Source organism: Prionailurus viverrinus, chromosome F2 (assembly GCF_022837055.1).
Source record: "Prionailurus viverrinus isolate Anna chromosome F2, UM_Priviv_1.0, whole genome shotgun sequence".
NCBI lineage: Eukaryota > Metazoa > Chordata > Mammalia > Carnivora > Felidae > Prionailurus > Prionailurus viverrinus.
This window is the reverse complement of record NC_062578.1, coordinates 57,935,068-57,949,482: the sequence shown is the minus strand read 5'-3', so window position 1 is coordinate 57,949,482 and position 14,415 is coordinate 57,935,068. Positions and strand designations below refer to the sequence as shown.

At 35.4% G+C, this 14,415-nt stretch overlaps 1 protein-coding gene across 2 annotated transcripts in view; it reads left to right on the top strand.

The window, feature by feature from the left end:
- CSMD3 (CUB and Sushi multiple domains 3) overlaps positions 1-14,415 on the top strand; it is a 1,270,863-nt gene that overhangs the window by 577,548 nt on the left and 678,900 nt on the right. For both annotated transcript variants that reach the window (XM_047842282.1, XM_047842281.1), the window contains one exon: positions 9,775-9,899. In XM_047842282.1, the coding sequence (XP_047698238.1) occupies positions 9,775-9,899 (125 nt within the window). The remainder of the gene's footprint in view (positions 1-9,774; positions 9,900-14,415) is intronic.

Sequence of the window (14,415 nt, the reverse complement as noted above, 5' to 3'; positions counted from 1 at the left end):
ATTCTGTGTCTCCCTCTCTCTCTGCCCCTCCCCTGCTCATGCTGTGTCTCTCTCTCTCCTTCAAAAATAAATAAATAAAAACATTAAAAATTTTCTAAGATTTTAAAAAATACAAAAACTTGATCACCTTTGATAGTTTAAAACCTCATGTATTCCAATTTTAATTTATCTATGCCTGTGAAATGTGTTCTTACTGTGAAATAGATTTTCTTTTATTTAAACCTCCACTTCCGTCAGTTTATTCCTCTATCACAACTATTCTTTTTTTTTAAATTTTTTTAATGTTTATTTATTTATTATCAAGAGCCCAAGACGGGACTTGAACTCATGAGCTGTGAGATCATGACCTGAGCCGAACGAAGTCAGATACTTAACTGACTGAGCTACCCAGGCGCCCCTAGGACAACTATTCTTAAACAGAGGGGCATACATAGTCCTTTGGCCGGGAGGTTTGCAATGAATTGGCACCATATATATATATACATATATATATATATATATATATATATATATGTACACATATATATGTATATACATATATATATGTATATACATATATATATGTGTATATATATGTATGTATGTACATATATGTATATATGTATACATATATACACATATATGTTAGATACTTTATATATATGTCATATACCTCTGTATTTTGATATATGTTATCGAAGTTTGATAACATAACCTCTGAAAAATTAGACAAATAATGTTATTCCTCTAACACAACTGTTCTTAAACAGAAGGTCATACATAATCCTTTGGGGGGCATTTTGCAATGAGTTGATTACCAATACTAAAATACACACACACATGCATATATATACACATATATATACATATATACATATATATGTATATACACACTTACATATATATAGATATATATATACACACAAATATATATATTTATATATCAAAGTTTGATAATGTAAGCTCTGAAAAATTATTCAAAAAGGATTATCTTCATTGCATTACTTAGTTCCCAGCTAATATGAGTGCACGGATGTGGGGAGATAAGTAGAAAAGCAACAGGTACAGTTAGAGCTACAGTGCCAGAATTATGATGTTAACTTTGCCTTATTTTATGACGATGCCTCTCTGAGGCACATTTTATGGATATGTTTTCATGTGAATTACAAAACAGCATGTGGTGGAAGCCATAAGGAAACTTACCAACTTAACACCACAGCATTAAAGGTTTTTTTTTTAATTTTTTTTTCAACTTTTTTAATTTATTTTTGGGACAGAGAGAGACAGAGCATGAACGGGGGAGGGGCAGAGAGAGAGGGAGACACAGAATCGGAAACAGGCTCCAGGCTCTGAGCCATCAGCCCAGAGCCTGACGCGGGGCTCGAACTCACGGACGGCGAGATCGTGACCTGGCTGAAGTCGGACGCTTAACCAACTGCGCCACCCAGGCGCCCCAGCATTAAAGTTTTTTAGACCTTATTTTTGCCACTGATTTCATTTTTCATTGTCAGGGATTATATAATCAGATTCTAATTTCTAATTGCATCAACCACTTTCCTTTATGTTTCTTTTGTATTCTTTTGTATTGTTATAGCAATAAAATTTGTGCCACACCCATTATAGCTTTTCAATTAATACTATTTGAAAAGTTTATTATTTTCATAATTTTAACTTAGTCTCATAAAACATTTTTAACACAGTACACAAGTTTGTGTTCATATTTTTAAATAAATTTTATTTTGTCACTGCTTTTTGTGATTTTTCTGAATATTTTGCTCTTTCTAAACCTTTTTGCTACTAACCTTCAAAAACACTGTTTACTAATTTCTTTTTTTTTTCTATCAAAGAATATCATTATCCTACCTTGAGCCTTTCTGTTTATAACTCAGTTTTGGATCTGTACGATACTTCACTTATAATGTACAAACACTGTGCCTATACAGGATTAAACCTCTATCAAAAAGTCATATTCAATCAAGAAACAAAACCTGATCTAGTGAATGTTGAATAGAAGATGTAAAAAAAAACAAAGACAATTCAAAACAAACAAGCACACAGTGGCAAGGATTTATCTCATACACGCCAGGAGCAAGAAAAGAAAAGAAACAGTATCAGTATAAAAATAAGATTTTTAGTTGTTATTTTTTTCATAATTGCACTGAATTTTGAAATTTTGTAATTTTGAAATCTTACTAGGTTCAATAGCAAGGATTTTTGAGGAGGCAATTTTGAAGAGTTCTGAAGAGATGATGAATTAACTTTGAAAGTTAAGGACAGGGCTCCATGATAATAATCATTATTCTTTTCTCTGAAGGTGTAAAGTTCTAACTCATTTTAATAGCTTTATTTTAGCTTAGTTAGCTTTTTTAACTCATGAAGAGCTGTCCCCATATGAAAACCCACGTTAATGTGCTCACCTAGTGTTCCTTTGTTTCTTTCTGACCAAACTATTTTGTTGGGATTGTTTCTTTTTCCAGGATATTATCCTGATTGGAATTGCCCCATTTCTCAAGCAATTGTGTTGTTTCGTGAAAGTATATACATATATTAAATAAAACCATAAGAAAGACTGACTCCTAGTGATAAAATTTAGGCTGAAGTGAAATGAAGTATTGGAAGGTTGGGGCAGGTGGCAACATCACCTTCTAGATATTCTGTCAATGCATACAGAAGTCCAAGTTTGGGGAGACTGAGAGGGTAGCACTTGGTTTCAGTATTGATTGAGATAGTGAGTGACTTTTAACCTCGCACCACTGAACAAGCCAAGGTACCCAAGGTCAGTATCCAAACTGATCATAGCCAAGAGTGCAACAAAAGGCAGTAGATCAGGAGACTAAATTATAAAAAGGCAGTAGATCAGGAATGTATGAATGCTGAATTTAATCTTCGTGGCATTTGGCACAGATTGGGTTCTGCTGATACAATCTTTGGAAGGGAATAGCATTAATTTTGTAGGGACAGTGAAATGACAATACATATAAAAAGACCATGGTGTTCTTTTCTCTTTTGAAGGAAAGTTTTGGGATGAGTTAAAAATCTCACTATATTTGAAAAAAAATTATCAATATACTTTAGATTTAAAAAAATTCGAAAAGGTGGGGCGCCTGGGTGGCGCAGTCGGTTAAGCGTCCGACTTCAGCCAGGTCACGATCTCGCGGTCCGTGAGTTCGAGCCCCGCGTCAGGCTCTGGGCTGATGGCTCAGAGCCTGGAGCCTGTTTCCGATTCTGTGTCTCCTTCTCTCTCTGCCCCTCCCCCGTTCATGCTCTGTCTCTCTCTGTCCCAAAAATAAAAACAAACGTTGAAAAAAAAATCAAAAAAAAATTTGAAAAGGTAATTTATTATAACCTTAGAATAAATTTTGTGAATATATATATATATATATATATATATATATAAACTTTATAGTAAGTGGGTTAATACCATCACTTTTGCTTCCAGCTTAAGATGACAGGTTGAATATTCGAGAGAGAGAATAACCCAGGGTACAAAAGAGAGACATATTGAATCCGAAACCAGGTGCAGAAACAGCCCTTTCATAAAAAGATACAAGTGCTCTGTTTTTACAGTAAGAAAGGAGAAGAGAATGAATGTGAGTAAGAAAAGAATAAGAGTTTTGGAATTAGATTAAAAACACATTAACAGTATAGAGCTTAAAGGTTTTTTTTCACTTATTTTCATAATCTTTATTTTCAAAACATTCTACAACAATCATAAATCACTTGTATAATTCTAAAAGAGAAAAGAAAATCATATGGTAAAAATTTCCTACTCCAAATCCATTTTGGTAAAAGTAACCTCAGATTTTCTAATGTGCAGTTAATCATTTTTGAAATTATTAATTTAAATACATTTAGAGAATCATTTGATTTTCAAAGATATTAAACAGATATGATTGAGGTCATCTTGATGATAGATTAGAATGGGGAAAAGTTACATATTTTGAAAAATTAACATCTTTTTTCACTGACAGCTCTGATATCATAGTGTGTTTTTGCAATAATAGGTATAATTTTTAAAAAGATGATAGTGCAAGGGCGCCCAGGTGGCTAAATTGGTTGAGTGTCCAACTTTTGATTTCAACTCAGGTCATCATCCCAGGGTCCTTGGATTGAGCCCCATATTGGGCTGCGCTCAGCATAGAGCCTGCTTAAGATTCTCTTTCTCTTCCTCTGCCCCTCTCCCCTGCTTGCGCATGCGCTCTCTCTCTCTCTCTCTCTCTCTATCTCAAAAACAATAAAAATTAAAAAATTAAAAATTAAAAAAAAGATGATAGTACTTCAACAGGGGCCAATATAATCACAGTGAAGACCAACACTTGTTTTTCCAGCTATGTGATTGCATATCATATGCTTGATGACTCCATACTTTGAAATTAAAACTGTGTTCAATCCTTTATTTTGGAATGTTCTATCAGATTGAGTATCCTACTACAGTGAAAGGTTTTATTTAGCTGGGCGAGACAGATGTCTCTTCAGTGGTGACAGAAAGTACAGTTTGTACAGCTTGTCTTCTGTATAACTGAATACTTTCCTAGAAATACATATTTTTAATGAAACTTAGTTGTTTTTTTAAGTTTGACTCAAATATTAAAGCAGTTCATAAAATGAAAACACAGTGCATTTGTTCAAGATATCCATTTCTTAGATATTATGGAGCCTGGATTCCTCTGAAAAGACTACTTATTTCATTGATTTCTGCCCTCGCTATGTTCTTTTCCTCTTATATTTTTGGTCTAGAATATGTTAACGTGTAGCTGTGATCCGAGATGGAGGTATTTGTAGATGCCCAGTAGAGTCTTTCTTTCAATAGTGGGGTAGAAATTACTGAGTTTCACGGTTATTTCCATGATTGGGGTGCTCAATATGTGTTAGGTGCTCTGTGTACTTTATAAATGGTATTTCATTACATGATCACAACAGCTGAGGAAGCTGAGGCTTTCAGACATTTTTACGTTTTTAAAGCCAAGGAACTGGGAAAGAGAAGAGTTGGATTTGAAAGTTCTGCCTTTTTTTTTTTCAAATATTTTAGAGAGAGACAGGGAGTAGGGAAAAGGGGAGAGGGAGAGAGAGAGAATCTCAAGCAGGTTTCGTGCTCGGCGTGGAGCCCAACATGGGGCTCAATCCCATGATCCTGGGATGATGACCAGAGTGGAAACCAAGAGGTTGACAGTCAACATACTTACTCCCCCAGGGGCCCCTGAAAGTTCTCTCTGATTCTTTGGCTTAAACTATTGGCCATAGTCTAAACTACCTCTCCCATTGTACTCAACAGAGAAAAAAAAATCACTGGAATTGTTAATCATAGAGTGCATACAGGAGTGGGTAGAAACTTTAGGGACTAATCGCTGGTCGTCTTTGTTAAGTAGCAGAGCACTTACATGTCTGTTATTACAAAGTGCCTATCTCCAAGCTAAGTGTAGTTGTTTGCTATAATCAAAAGAAACAAGCTAAAATACTTGCTATTTAAACAAGATGAAATGTCTTTCTTTCAGCAAGAAGAATCTGGTAAACTAGAATATTGTAACCAAATACAAATACATTGACGACTACAGTGATCTTGACAGAATTACTAATCACTAAGTGAGAAAATAGTAATTAAAATTACTTCTATGGACCAGACCTTTTTTTTTTAACCATGAATCTCCTTAGTACAGTTACCATCATATCATCTCTGTGAGAGCAAGGATCACTGCAGTAGTTTGTAAACCAAACTCCTTGCTTCCACCTTTGCTCCCTTAAAGTTTTTTCTTCACCTAGCAGCCACTATGACCATTTTAAAACATAAAGGACCCTAATGTCATTCTTTTGCCTCCCAGTCCTACAAGAACTGCCCAGTTTTCTCAGAGTAAAGGTAGAAATCCTTACTATGGCCTACAAATTCATAAATGATCTGCCCCTAATCTCTAATCACTTCCTTAATTTCATACCCCAGTCTCCATCATTTGCTTTGCTCTAATCACATTACTTTTCTCACTGTTTCTGGAACATAGCAAACGTGTCACATGGTGGGAGATGAGTACAAGTGGATTATAAGCAGTTTAAATAACCATCAGATAATATCTTACCCAAGAATAATTTGTCCCATTATAAGAATATGGTATCTTTGGAATAAGCCTTTTTAGATAATAATTATTATCTAAATATATACTATTATTTACTATTATACTATTATTTAGATAACAGTAAAGATATCATTTATTCAGTCCCTCTCAAAAATACACACACACACACACACACACACACACACACACACACGCACACTCACACTTAGTAACTTCCTGTATAGTAGACTAATAGGTTGGAAAACAAAATAGAGGAGTGCCTGGAGTTTTTACAGTGGGATGAGAAATGCAGTAAGTAGACAAATACACAATGCATCAGATAGTATATAGGAATTCATAGGAAAGAAGCTGATGGATTAGGAACAGTTGTTTTATAGATAATAGTCAAAGAGAGCCTAATGGATAATTTTACATGTATTAGAAAAAACAGAAGTGAGAATTTGGCACCTGTGGCTTCCTGGAGCAGCCATTTTTCCAGAGTAACACAAAGGCAAATGTAAACACCCGGAGACAAGTGTGTGTTTTAATATTTTCAAACCAGAGCAAGGAAGCCAGTGTAGCCAAGGAATAGAGATTGGGGAAGAAAGTGATAGGAAAAGAGTTTTGGAAATTAGCATGGACAGATCACATAGGCCATGATAAGGGCATTGCCTTCACTCTCAGTGAAATACGGAAGCATTAGAAGATTTGACACAGAGGAAAGGCATAATTTGAGCAATCTTGTAAAAAGATTGCTGCGGACACTAAGGATAGATTTTAAGGAGTCAAGAGCAGAAACAGGAAAGCAGCAACATAGCAGCAGAAGGACTATTGGCAATAAAATAGATGAGAAATTATGATGGCTCAGGTCAAGGTGGTGGCACTGTAGGGGTAAGAAATATCAGGTTCATGATTTTCAAAGTGTTGATAACAGGATTTGCTCAATGAGGTGGACGAGAAACGTAAAAGAGAGGGATGAGGCAAGAATGATTCCCCAGGTTTTTAGTCTTCAACTAGAAGGATAGTTTTTATTGATGAAGGTGAGAGTAAGGAAGGGCGAAGAAGTGGTTATTAGATAAACTTGTAAGGCTTCTCAGGCCATAGAGTAGTCTAAATAAATCTTGGGGCCATTAAGAAGTTCACCAAGACCCTAATCATTTATTTCTTGGTTGTATGGGTATTTAATTTGTGATGATTCACTGAGCTGTATATTTTGTTTTGTACACTTTGCTAAGTGTGATTCATATTTAAAAAGAACCACTTTAAAGATGTATTTGAGTGTAGACAATGTTTCATTAGTTTCAGGTGTGTCATGGGATACACCTTCTCTATACTTTATGTTGTGCTTACCACAAGTGTAGCTCCCATCTGTCACCATGCATTAGTATTACAATGATCACTACTGTATTTCTTATGCTGTGCCTTTTCTTCTTGTAATTTATTCATTCCCAAACTGGATGCCCGTATCTCCCACTCCCCTGCCCTCTGGCATCCATTAGTTTGTTCTTTGTAGTTGTAAGTCTCATTCTGCTGTTTGCTTATTAATTTTTCTTATATTCCATATATTAGTGAAATCATATGGTATTTGTCTTTCTCTGTCTGACTCATCTCACTTACGTAATACCCTCTAGGTCTATCCCTCTTGTTACAAATAGTAAAATCTCATCTCTTTGTGGCTGTGTAATATTCCATTGTATGTATAACACATCTTCCTTATCTATTTGTCTGTGGATGGACACACAGGTTGCTTCTGTATCTGAACTATTATAAATTATGTTGTGATTATCATAGGAGTGCATATATCTTTTTGAAGGAGTGGTTTTATTTCCTTTGGGTAAATACCCAGTGGAATTATTGGATCATGTGGTAATTCCATTTTTAATTTTTGAGGAACCTCCATACTGTTTTTCACAGTGACTGTAGCAGTTCACATCCCCAGCTTTTCAAAAAGAAACGGTGAGAGAAGAAAAGAAAATGCCTCCAGAGGAGAGTAGATTCTAATGCCTAGAGACTTTTCCCTATGCTAAACCTTTGTTCTTTGTCATGCCATCTTTAGTTCAGATTTTTTGTTATCTTTAACTTAAATCAGAGGTTGGACAGCTTTTTCTATAAGGCATCAGATAGGAAATTTTGTAGTTTGTAGGCCAAAGTCTCTCCATTGCAACTACTCAACTCTGACATTGTAGCATGAAAACAGCCATAGACAATATGTAAATGAAAGTATCCCTGTGTTCTAATAAAACTTTATTTATACACATCGAAATCTGAATTGAGTACAATTTTTACATTTCATAAAATGTTATTTTTGTGATTTTTTTCAAATGTTTGAAAGTGTAAATGCGATTTTTATGTGTTGGGCTGTACAGAAATAGGCAGCGGACCAAATTTGGCCTGCAGGACATAGTTTGCTGATCATTGACCTAAACCACTTAAATTATTTTCTCATACGCCCCTATACTCTAATACATGTTCCTTTTAAACTGTCCTCTATGCTGTTCCAGATATATCTTTTTACAATACAAATGTGATCATGCAAGCTGCCTCTATGACAAGCTTCGGTTGCTGAACAGGAGCTGTTCAGACACAGGCTGGGTGAGAGGGTGCAGGCAAGGCCCTCCAGGAAGAGGGGGAAGGGAGGACAGTGCAGACAGAATACAGCATGGCACGTGCAGATAGTCAGCTGCTAGAGGTAGCGTTCACGTGCGGCACTGGGTTAGGGATGGGGTGGAGAAGTTGGCTGCACTTCTTGCTGGAAGACTTTTTATGCTACGTAAAGGAAATTGGACTTTATCTTTTTGTGGTGAGTTGCTGTTCAGGGATTTTAACAAAGAAAATGCATGGTCAGTTTTTTCTTTTTTTTATTTCATTCCAGCAAACATCCATTACCCTTAGAAATTAAGGTTTTAAAAAATGATCCTTTTAGTAACTTCGCTTTCAGCGGAAAGGGAAGCAAAATCCAAATTGCAGTAGGTCAAATAATAAATGATGGGTAAATTTTATATGCAGGGCAATAAACACAATTTTGCAGCCCTAAATATGTGTTTGCTTGTTTGTCTATTTATTGATATACAAGTACCAGTCCAAATAACTGCACATATAAATACCTGCTAGAAAAGTACCACGATGTGGTATGAATACAAGGGTTGAGATTCAAGTCAGGAAGACCACTTTTTGCTTCATGGTTACCACCTCGGATTGGAATTTTACTCAGTTATAGAGGTGTCTGGGTGGCTCAGTTCGTTAAATGTCCAACTTCGGAGCAGGTCATGATCTCACAATTCATGAATTTGAGCCCCACGTCAGGCTCTGTGCTGCCAGCTCAGAGCCTGGAGCCTGTTTCAGATTCTGTGTCTCCTCTCTCTCCCTGACCCTCCCCCACTCATGCTCTGTCTCTCTCTGCCTCAGAAATAAATAAACATTAAAAAAAATTTATAAAAAAAATAGTAAATTACTCAGTTACTTAACCTTGGTTTCTACAACTAACAACACGATAATTAAATTTGATGACAGCTTTCTGTAGTTCCTACTAATATCTTCATGTTATTGACTTACAAGAGGTTCGTCTGTTTATAACTTTTAATATATATTTGTACAAATTATATTTTCATATTTTGTTTTCCCATTGGAAAGATACTTTTTGTCACTATGGAACATTTTTGACCCATTGGATATTAGCAGTAGAAGTAGAGATGAATCACTGTTATATGCTTCTAATCCTGTTTTTTTTTTTTTTTTATCCTCTGTTTAATTTTAGCCTTGGATCAACTGTGCAGTTCTCTTGTGATGAAGATTATGTCCTACAGGGGGCTAAGAGCATCACTTGTCAGAGGATAGCTGAAGTCTTTGCTGCTTGGAGTGATCACCGCCCTGTATGTAAAGGTAAAGAAAAATCTTTAAATCAAAATGCTCTCTTCACAACATTTTAATAGTTTGAACTTTATTCCACTGAGTATAAGTTTCAATTAAATCTTTAAGGTGTAATGCAGTCTTTAAGGAAGTACTTAACTCATGTGTTTAGCAATAGTTGTTGAAAACCTCTAATATGTGAAGCACTGGGTTAGGTTCCCAAGGAGTACCCAATGTAATAATTGGAGTAATATGCGATATAAGACACTGATGACTTTGTTGGCTTTATTTTAATAAAAAATTACCTTGTGTAGAGATTCATAGGGCCTGATTTTTTAACCACAGTTTTATCTCTATTTGTATGCTTGGCCATTTTAATTGCATTTGTCTCCAATAAGCGATACTGGTGTCGGTGGAGGTAGAACACAGTTCTGTGATTCGTTAATTTAATCTAAGACAAATCCATGTGTACCCTCTGGCTTCCCATATTACCAGTAACTGCAGATAAGATTTATTCCCACCACCTTCTTCAAATTAAATATTTCTATATGAATTAAATACACTCCCGTTTACTAAAATTTACTCAGCTGTGTTTGAAAGTCAACACCTCACCCTACTGGCAGTCGTGATTGCTCCTTTGTTGTTGTTGTTATTTTTTACTAATTGCATCCCTGGATATTTCAGTGTCCTAGTACTCAAAATTTCATTAGGCTTTCTTCACCCTCGGGGAACATTTTCACTGAGTCAACACACTGTAGATTCCCCTCAGGTGTCATAAGGGTGTTATCAGGGGAATAGAGAAGGGGCATATTTGAGAGCTGCCATAAAGGAAAAAAGGCAAAAGTATTTGACAACTGGCTGAATTTGGAAGGAGAAATTAACAAGAAAGAGTCAAAGATGACGTTCAAGTCCATGAGACCAGAAAAACCTCATGCTGTTAATAAGTACGAAGAAACTGAAAAATGGAGTTTTATGGAAAATTATCCACAGTTACTTCAATATTGTGATCATTGGCAGCACTTGTAGGCACTTTGTGCTGGGCATAGAGCTAACCACCGTATATACTATGTTTTATTTAATCCTCAAAACAAACCAATGGAGACATTATTATCTCCATTTTAGAAATGAAGAAGGTAAGGCCTAAAGAGATACAGTCACTTTCCCAAGCTCAAATACTTGGAAAATATTTTTCCTTAAGTCCTTAAGTCTATAAGTCCTTAAGACTTATAGAATGGAGAGAAAAGCCAGATTTCAGAACTTTACTGATGGAATAGAAAATGATCAGGGCGCCTGGGTGGCGCAGTCGGTTAAGCGTCCGACTTCAACCAGGTCACGATCTCGCGGTCCGGGAGTTCGAGCCCCGCGTCGGGCTCTGGGCTGATGGCTCAGAGCCTGGAGCCTGTTTCCGATTCTGTGTCTCCCTCTCTCTGTGCCCCTCGCCCGTTCACGCTCTGTCTCTCTCTGTCCCAAAAATAAATAAACGTTGAAAAAAAAAATTAAAAAAAAAAAAGAAAATGATAAAATGGAAGCAACAAATATATTCCACTCACTTGGCAATGGCAATGGCAAAGAAGAGAGAATCTAGATGTTTTACAGATTTGAGTAAATTTTTTCTGTTATAGGTAGATGATTATTCATAACTATCTCATTTGCAAAGGCTTTCAAAATGACATATAGTGTGATAACATTAAAAGTAAAGTGAAAAGGAGAGGATATAATAAGGCAGAATAGTTTCATGATCCTAAACAAAAGTTTACATACAAGTGGGTAGACAACTGTTAAGAATGGTTTACATGTAAGACTTAAACATGATGGCTCCCAAACAATGGGGAAACATGACCATTTTACACAAAAACCATTGTCTATAAAATACAAGCATAGCAATGAAACAGAAAAAGCAAACTTTTTCCTGGCTTTGAGGTCCGAAATGCCTTGCATTGTTTTTTATAAAGTAGACACTGAATAATAGGCATTGTGGGAATAACTTTCATCAATGTTCTGGCAATGACTAGAACAGTAAACTGTATAAGGTTGATTTTTTATGGTGTCCTCCACTCAAGACAAATTACAGTTATAAAGGACAATGTAGTGAAAATCATGGTTTCAAAGAGTGTGATCCAAGTATCTTGCTTCAGTTTCACATAAATTAGATGTGTGAACTTTCTGATGGCAATAAATAATAGAAAAAATAGAGGGTAGATTTAAAAAAAAAGAATAATGGTAATGCAGAAACAAAATCTTACACAAGAGAAGTTACAGCCAGATCATGGAATTTAAGGTCTAGGTAAAGTAAGATGAAGACTATAAACCATCTTTTTTCATTCAGGACTCTCATTTCAATAAAAAGAATGAATCATATTTATTACAATTGTAAATTGTTCAAAGGCAGTAATAATGTTACATTATTCTGTTATTCTTCACAAACCCTATGGAACAAAGAGCAGCTCTGTAGTGACCTATATCTCAAGAAATACTTGTTGAAAATTAATGCGTGATTATTTTTCTTTGATTCCAAGATGCAGGAGCCAGGAGCTATAAATGTGCATGTTCAACATTCGTATAGTGATATTATTTCATCTAAATTTTACATCTTTTCTGCAGATACTAATCATTTATACATAGCTTTTTTTTCATTCCTCACATGCAGGCGCATGTGTGTATGGTTTATAAAGTACATTTGGCTATTAGAAATTACTGGCTGTGGTGCTAGAAACAGTAATGGAAGGAACATGCTGAAATAGTAATTGAAGTTTTAAAATGACTATCCACAGTGAGTCGGAACAAAGAATAGTTTTCATGTCTCATGGGTGCTTGGACAGAATAAATATGCTTTTTTCCAGACAGCAGCATAAATAGCAGTATCAGTGCACTGCACCTTTGAGGGGTTATTAATATAGCTGCCGTCTATGTATTGCATGGTTGAGCAATCAAGAAATGGTGATTTTCAAGAGACTGAAAGTTCACACAAATAGCAAATTATGAATTAAAAGAAAAGGAGCAATTTACAAATTAATATTAATGGATTTTACACCAACTCAGACAATAATTTTATTCCCTAAATGGGATATGTGTATGAGATATTTACCAGTTTACAGTTATGGAGACAATTATTCTTTGTTGGATATGCAGTAGATTTCTAAAAACTGAAGTTTATGCAAATAAGCAGACTTATGCACTTGACTGATATATAGAATGTTTATTTTAGATATTCATGATATTCAAATAAACATCATTTGTTTGAAAATTGATAGTTTGTTAAGTAGGAAATATGTAGGATAGTTAATATTTCTAGATCAGACAAAGCTGTCGACTAATTTTCAAACAATATTTGGACAGTCCAAATAACCAGTCAAAGCACAAGGGCATTAACCACTCATGAGAGTAATGTAAAAGGTGGCTAAGGAAAGATTAGAAAAGAAGGCAAAAGAAATACAAAAGTATTGGAAATGGGTAAAATCAGAAAGTCACCTTTTAATTCCTTTATTCAATTAATTATTCAATCATTTGCATAAGTAGTGATTAATATACTTATTTATTTTGGATTCCACAAACATTAACGAACATTAGTAAGGATCCCAAATTAAATCTGTGGGATACACAGTATGTGATGGTTTTAATTATTTTATATTGAAATGCAAAACTAAAAAATATATGGTAGAGTATGTTGTTTACAAGAGAGGTACAATTCTCTGCAGAATTCAGGTGAGGAAGATTATTCCCATGTTTGGAGACCGTCAGGCCTTAAGATAGAAGAGCAGGACTTGGAAGTTGTTTTGAATTTCAACATAGGAAGTTGGAAAGCATTCCAAATATAGAGGGTATGTCATGAGCGAAATCACAAAGTGAATCGGTGTATCTGTGGAACAAGATGGGGGAGGATGGGCATTCCAGTTTGGTTAGGTATATAAAGGAATATGAAGTGAGGTCAAATTAGAGGGGTTGTATAACTCCTCCTTTAAGTGTTTTTGGAAGCACCCTAAACCATTCTATAGTATATATATATATACTGCAAGTAACTCCTATCTTTCCATTTGGACTATAACTTACCATACACAGTGCTAGCACACTAATCCCATCAAAATCTCAGATTTGTTATGTCCCACTACTTTTCAATGGCCCCATTTTATTTCTCAATTTCGTACTGTGAGCCAGTAAAATGAGACAATCAAGAATATGAACGCAGGGATGAGACTTCAAATCTTCTTCGATCTTCTACTTAAGTAATATACTCTTGTCATTAATTATCAGATTTCTTATCTTGAAGTAGAGTTCCAATACATCAGGATCTACTCCATCTAGAGGTAAGAATTTGTGTGAGGACAGGGCGCCTGGGTGGATCAGTCAGTTAAGTACCTAACTTTTGAGTTCGGCTCAGGTCATGGTCTCACGGTTCGTGAATTTGAACTCCAAGTCCGGCTCTGTGCTGATGGCGCAGAGCCTGATTGGGATTCTTCCTTTTCTCTCTCTCTCTCTCTCTCTCTCTCTCTCTCTCTCTCAAAATAAGTAAATCAACTTAATAAAGAAAATAATTTGTGTGAGGATGGAATAA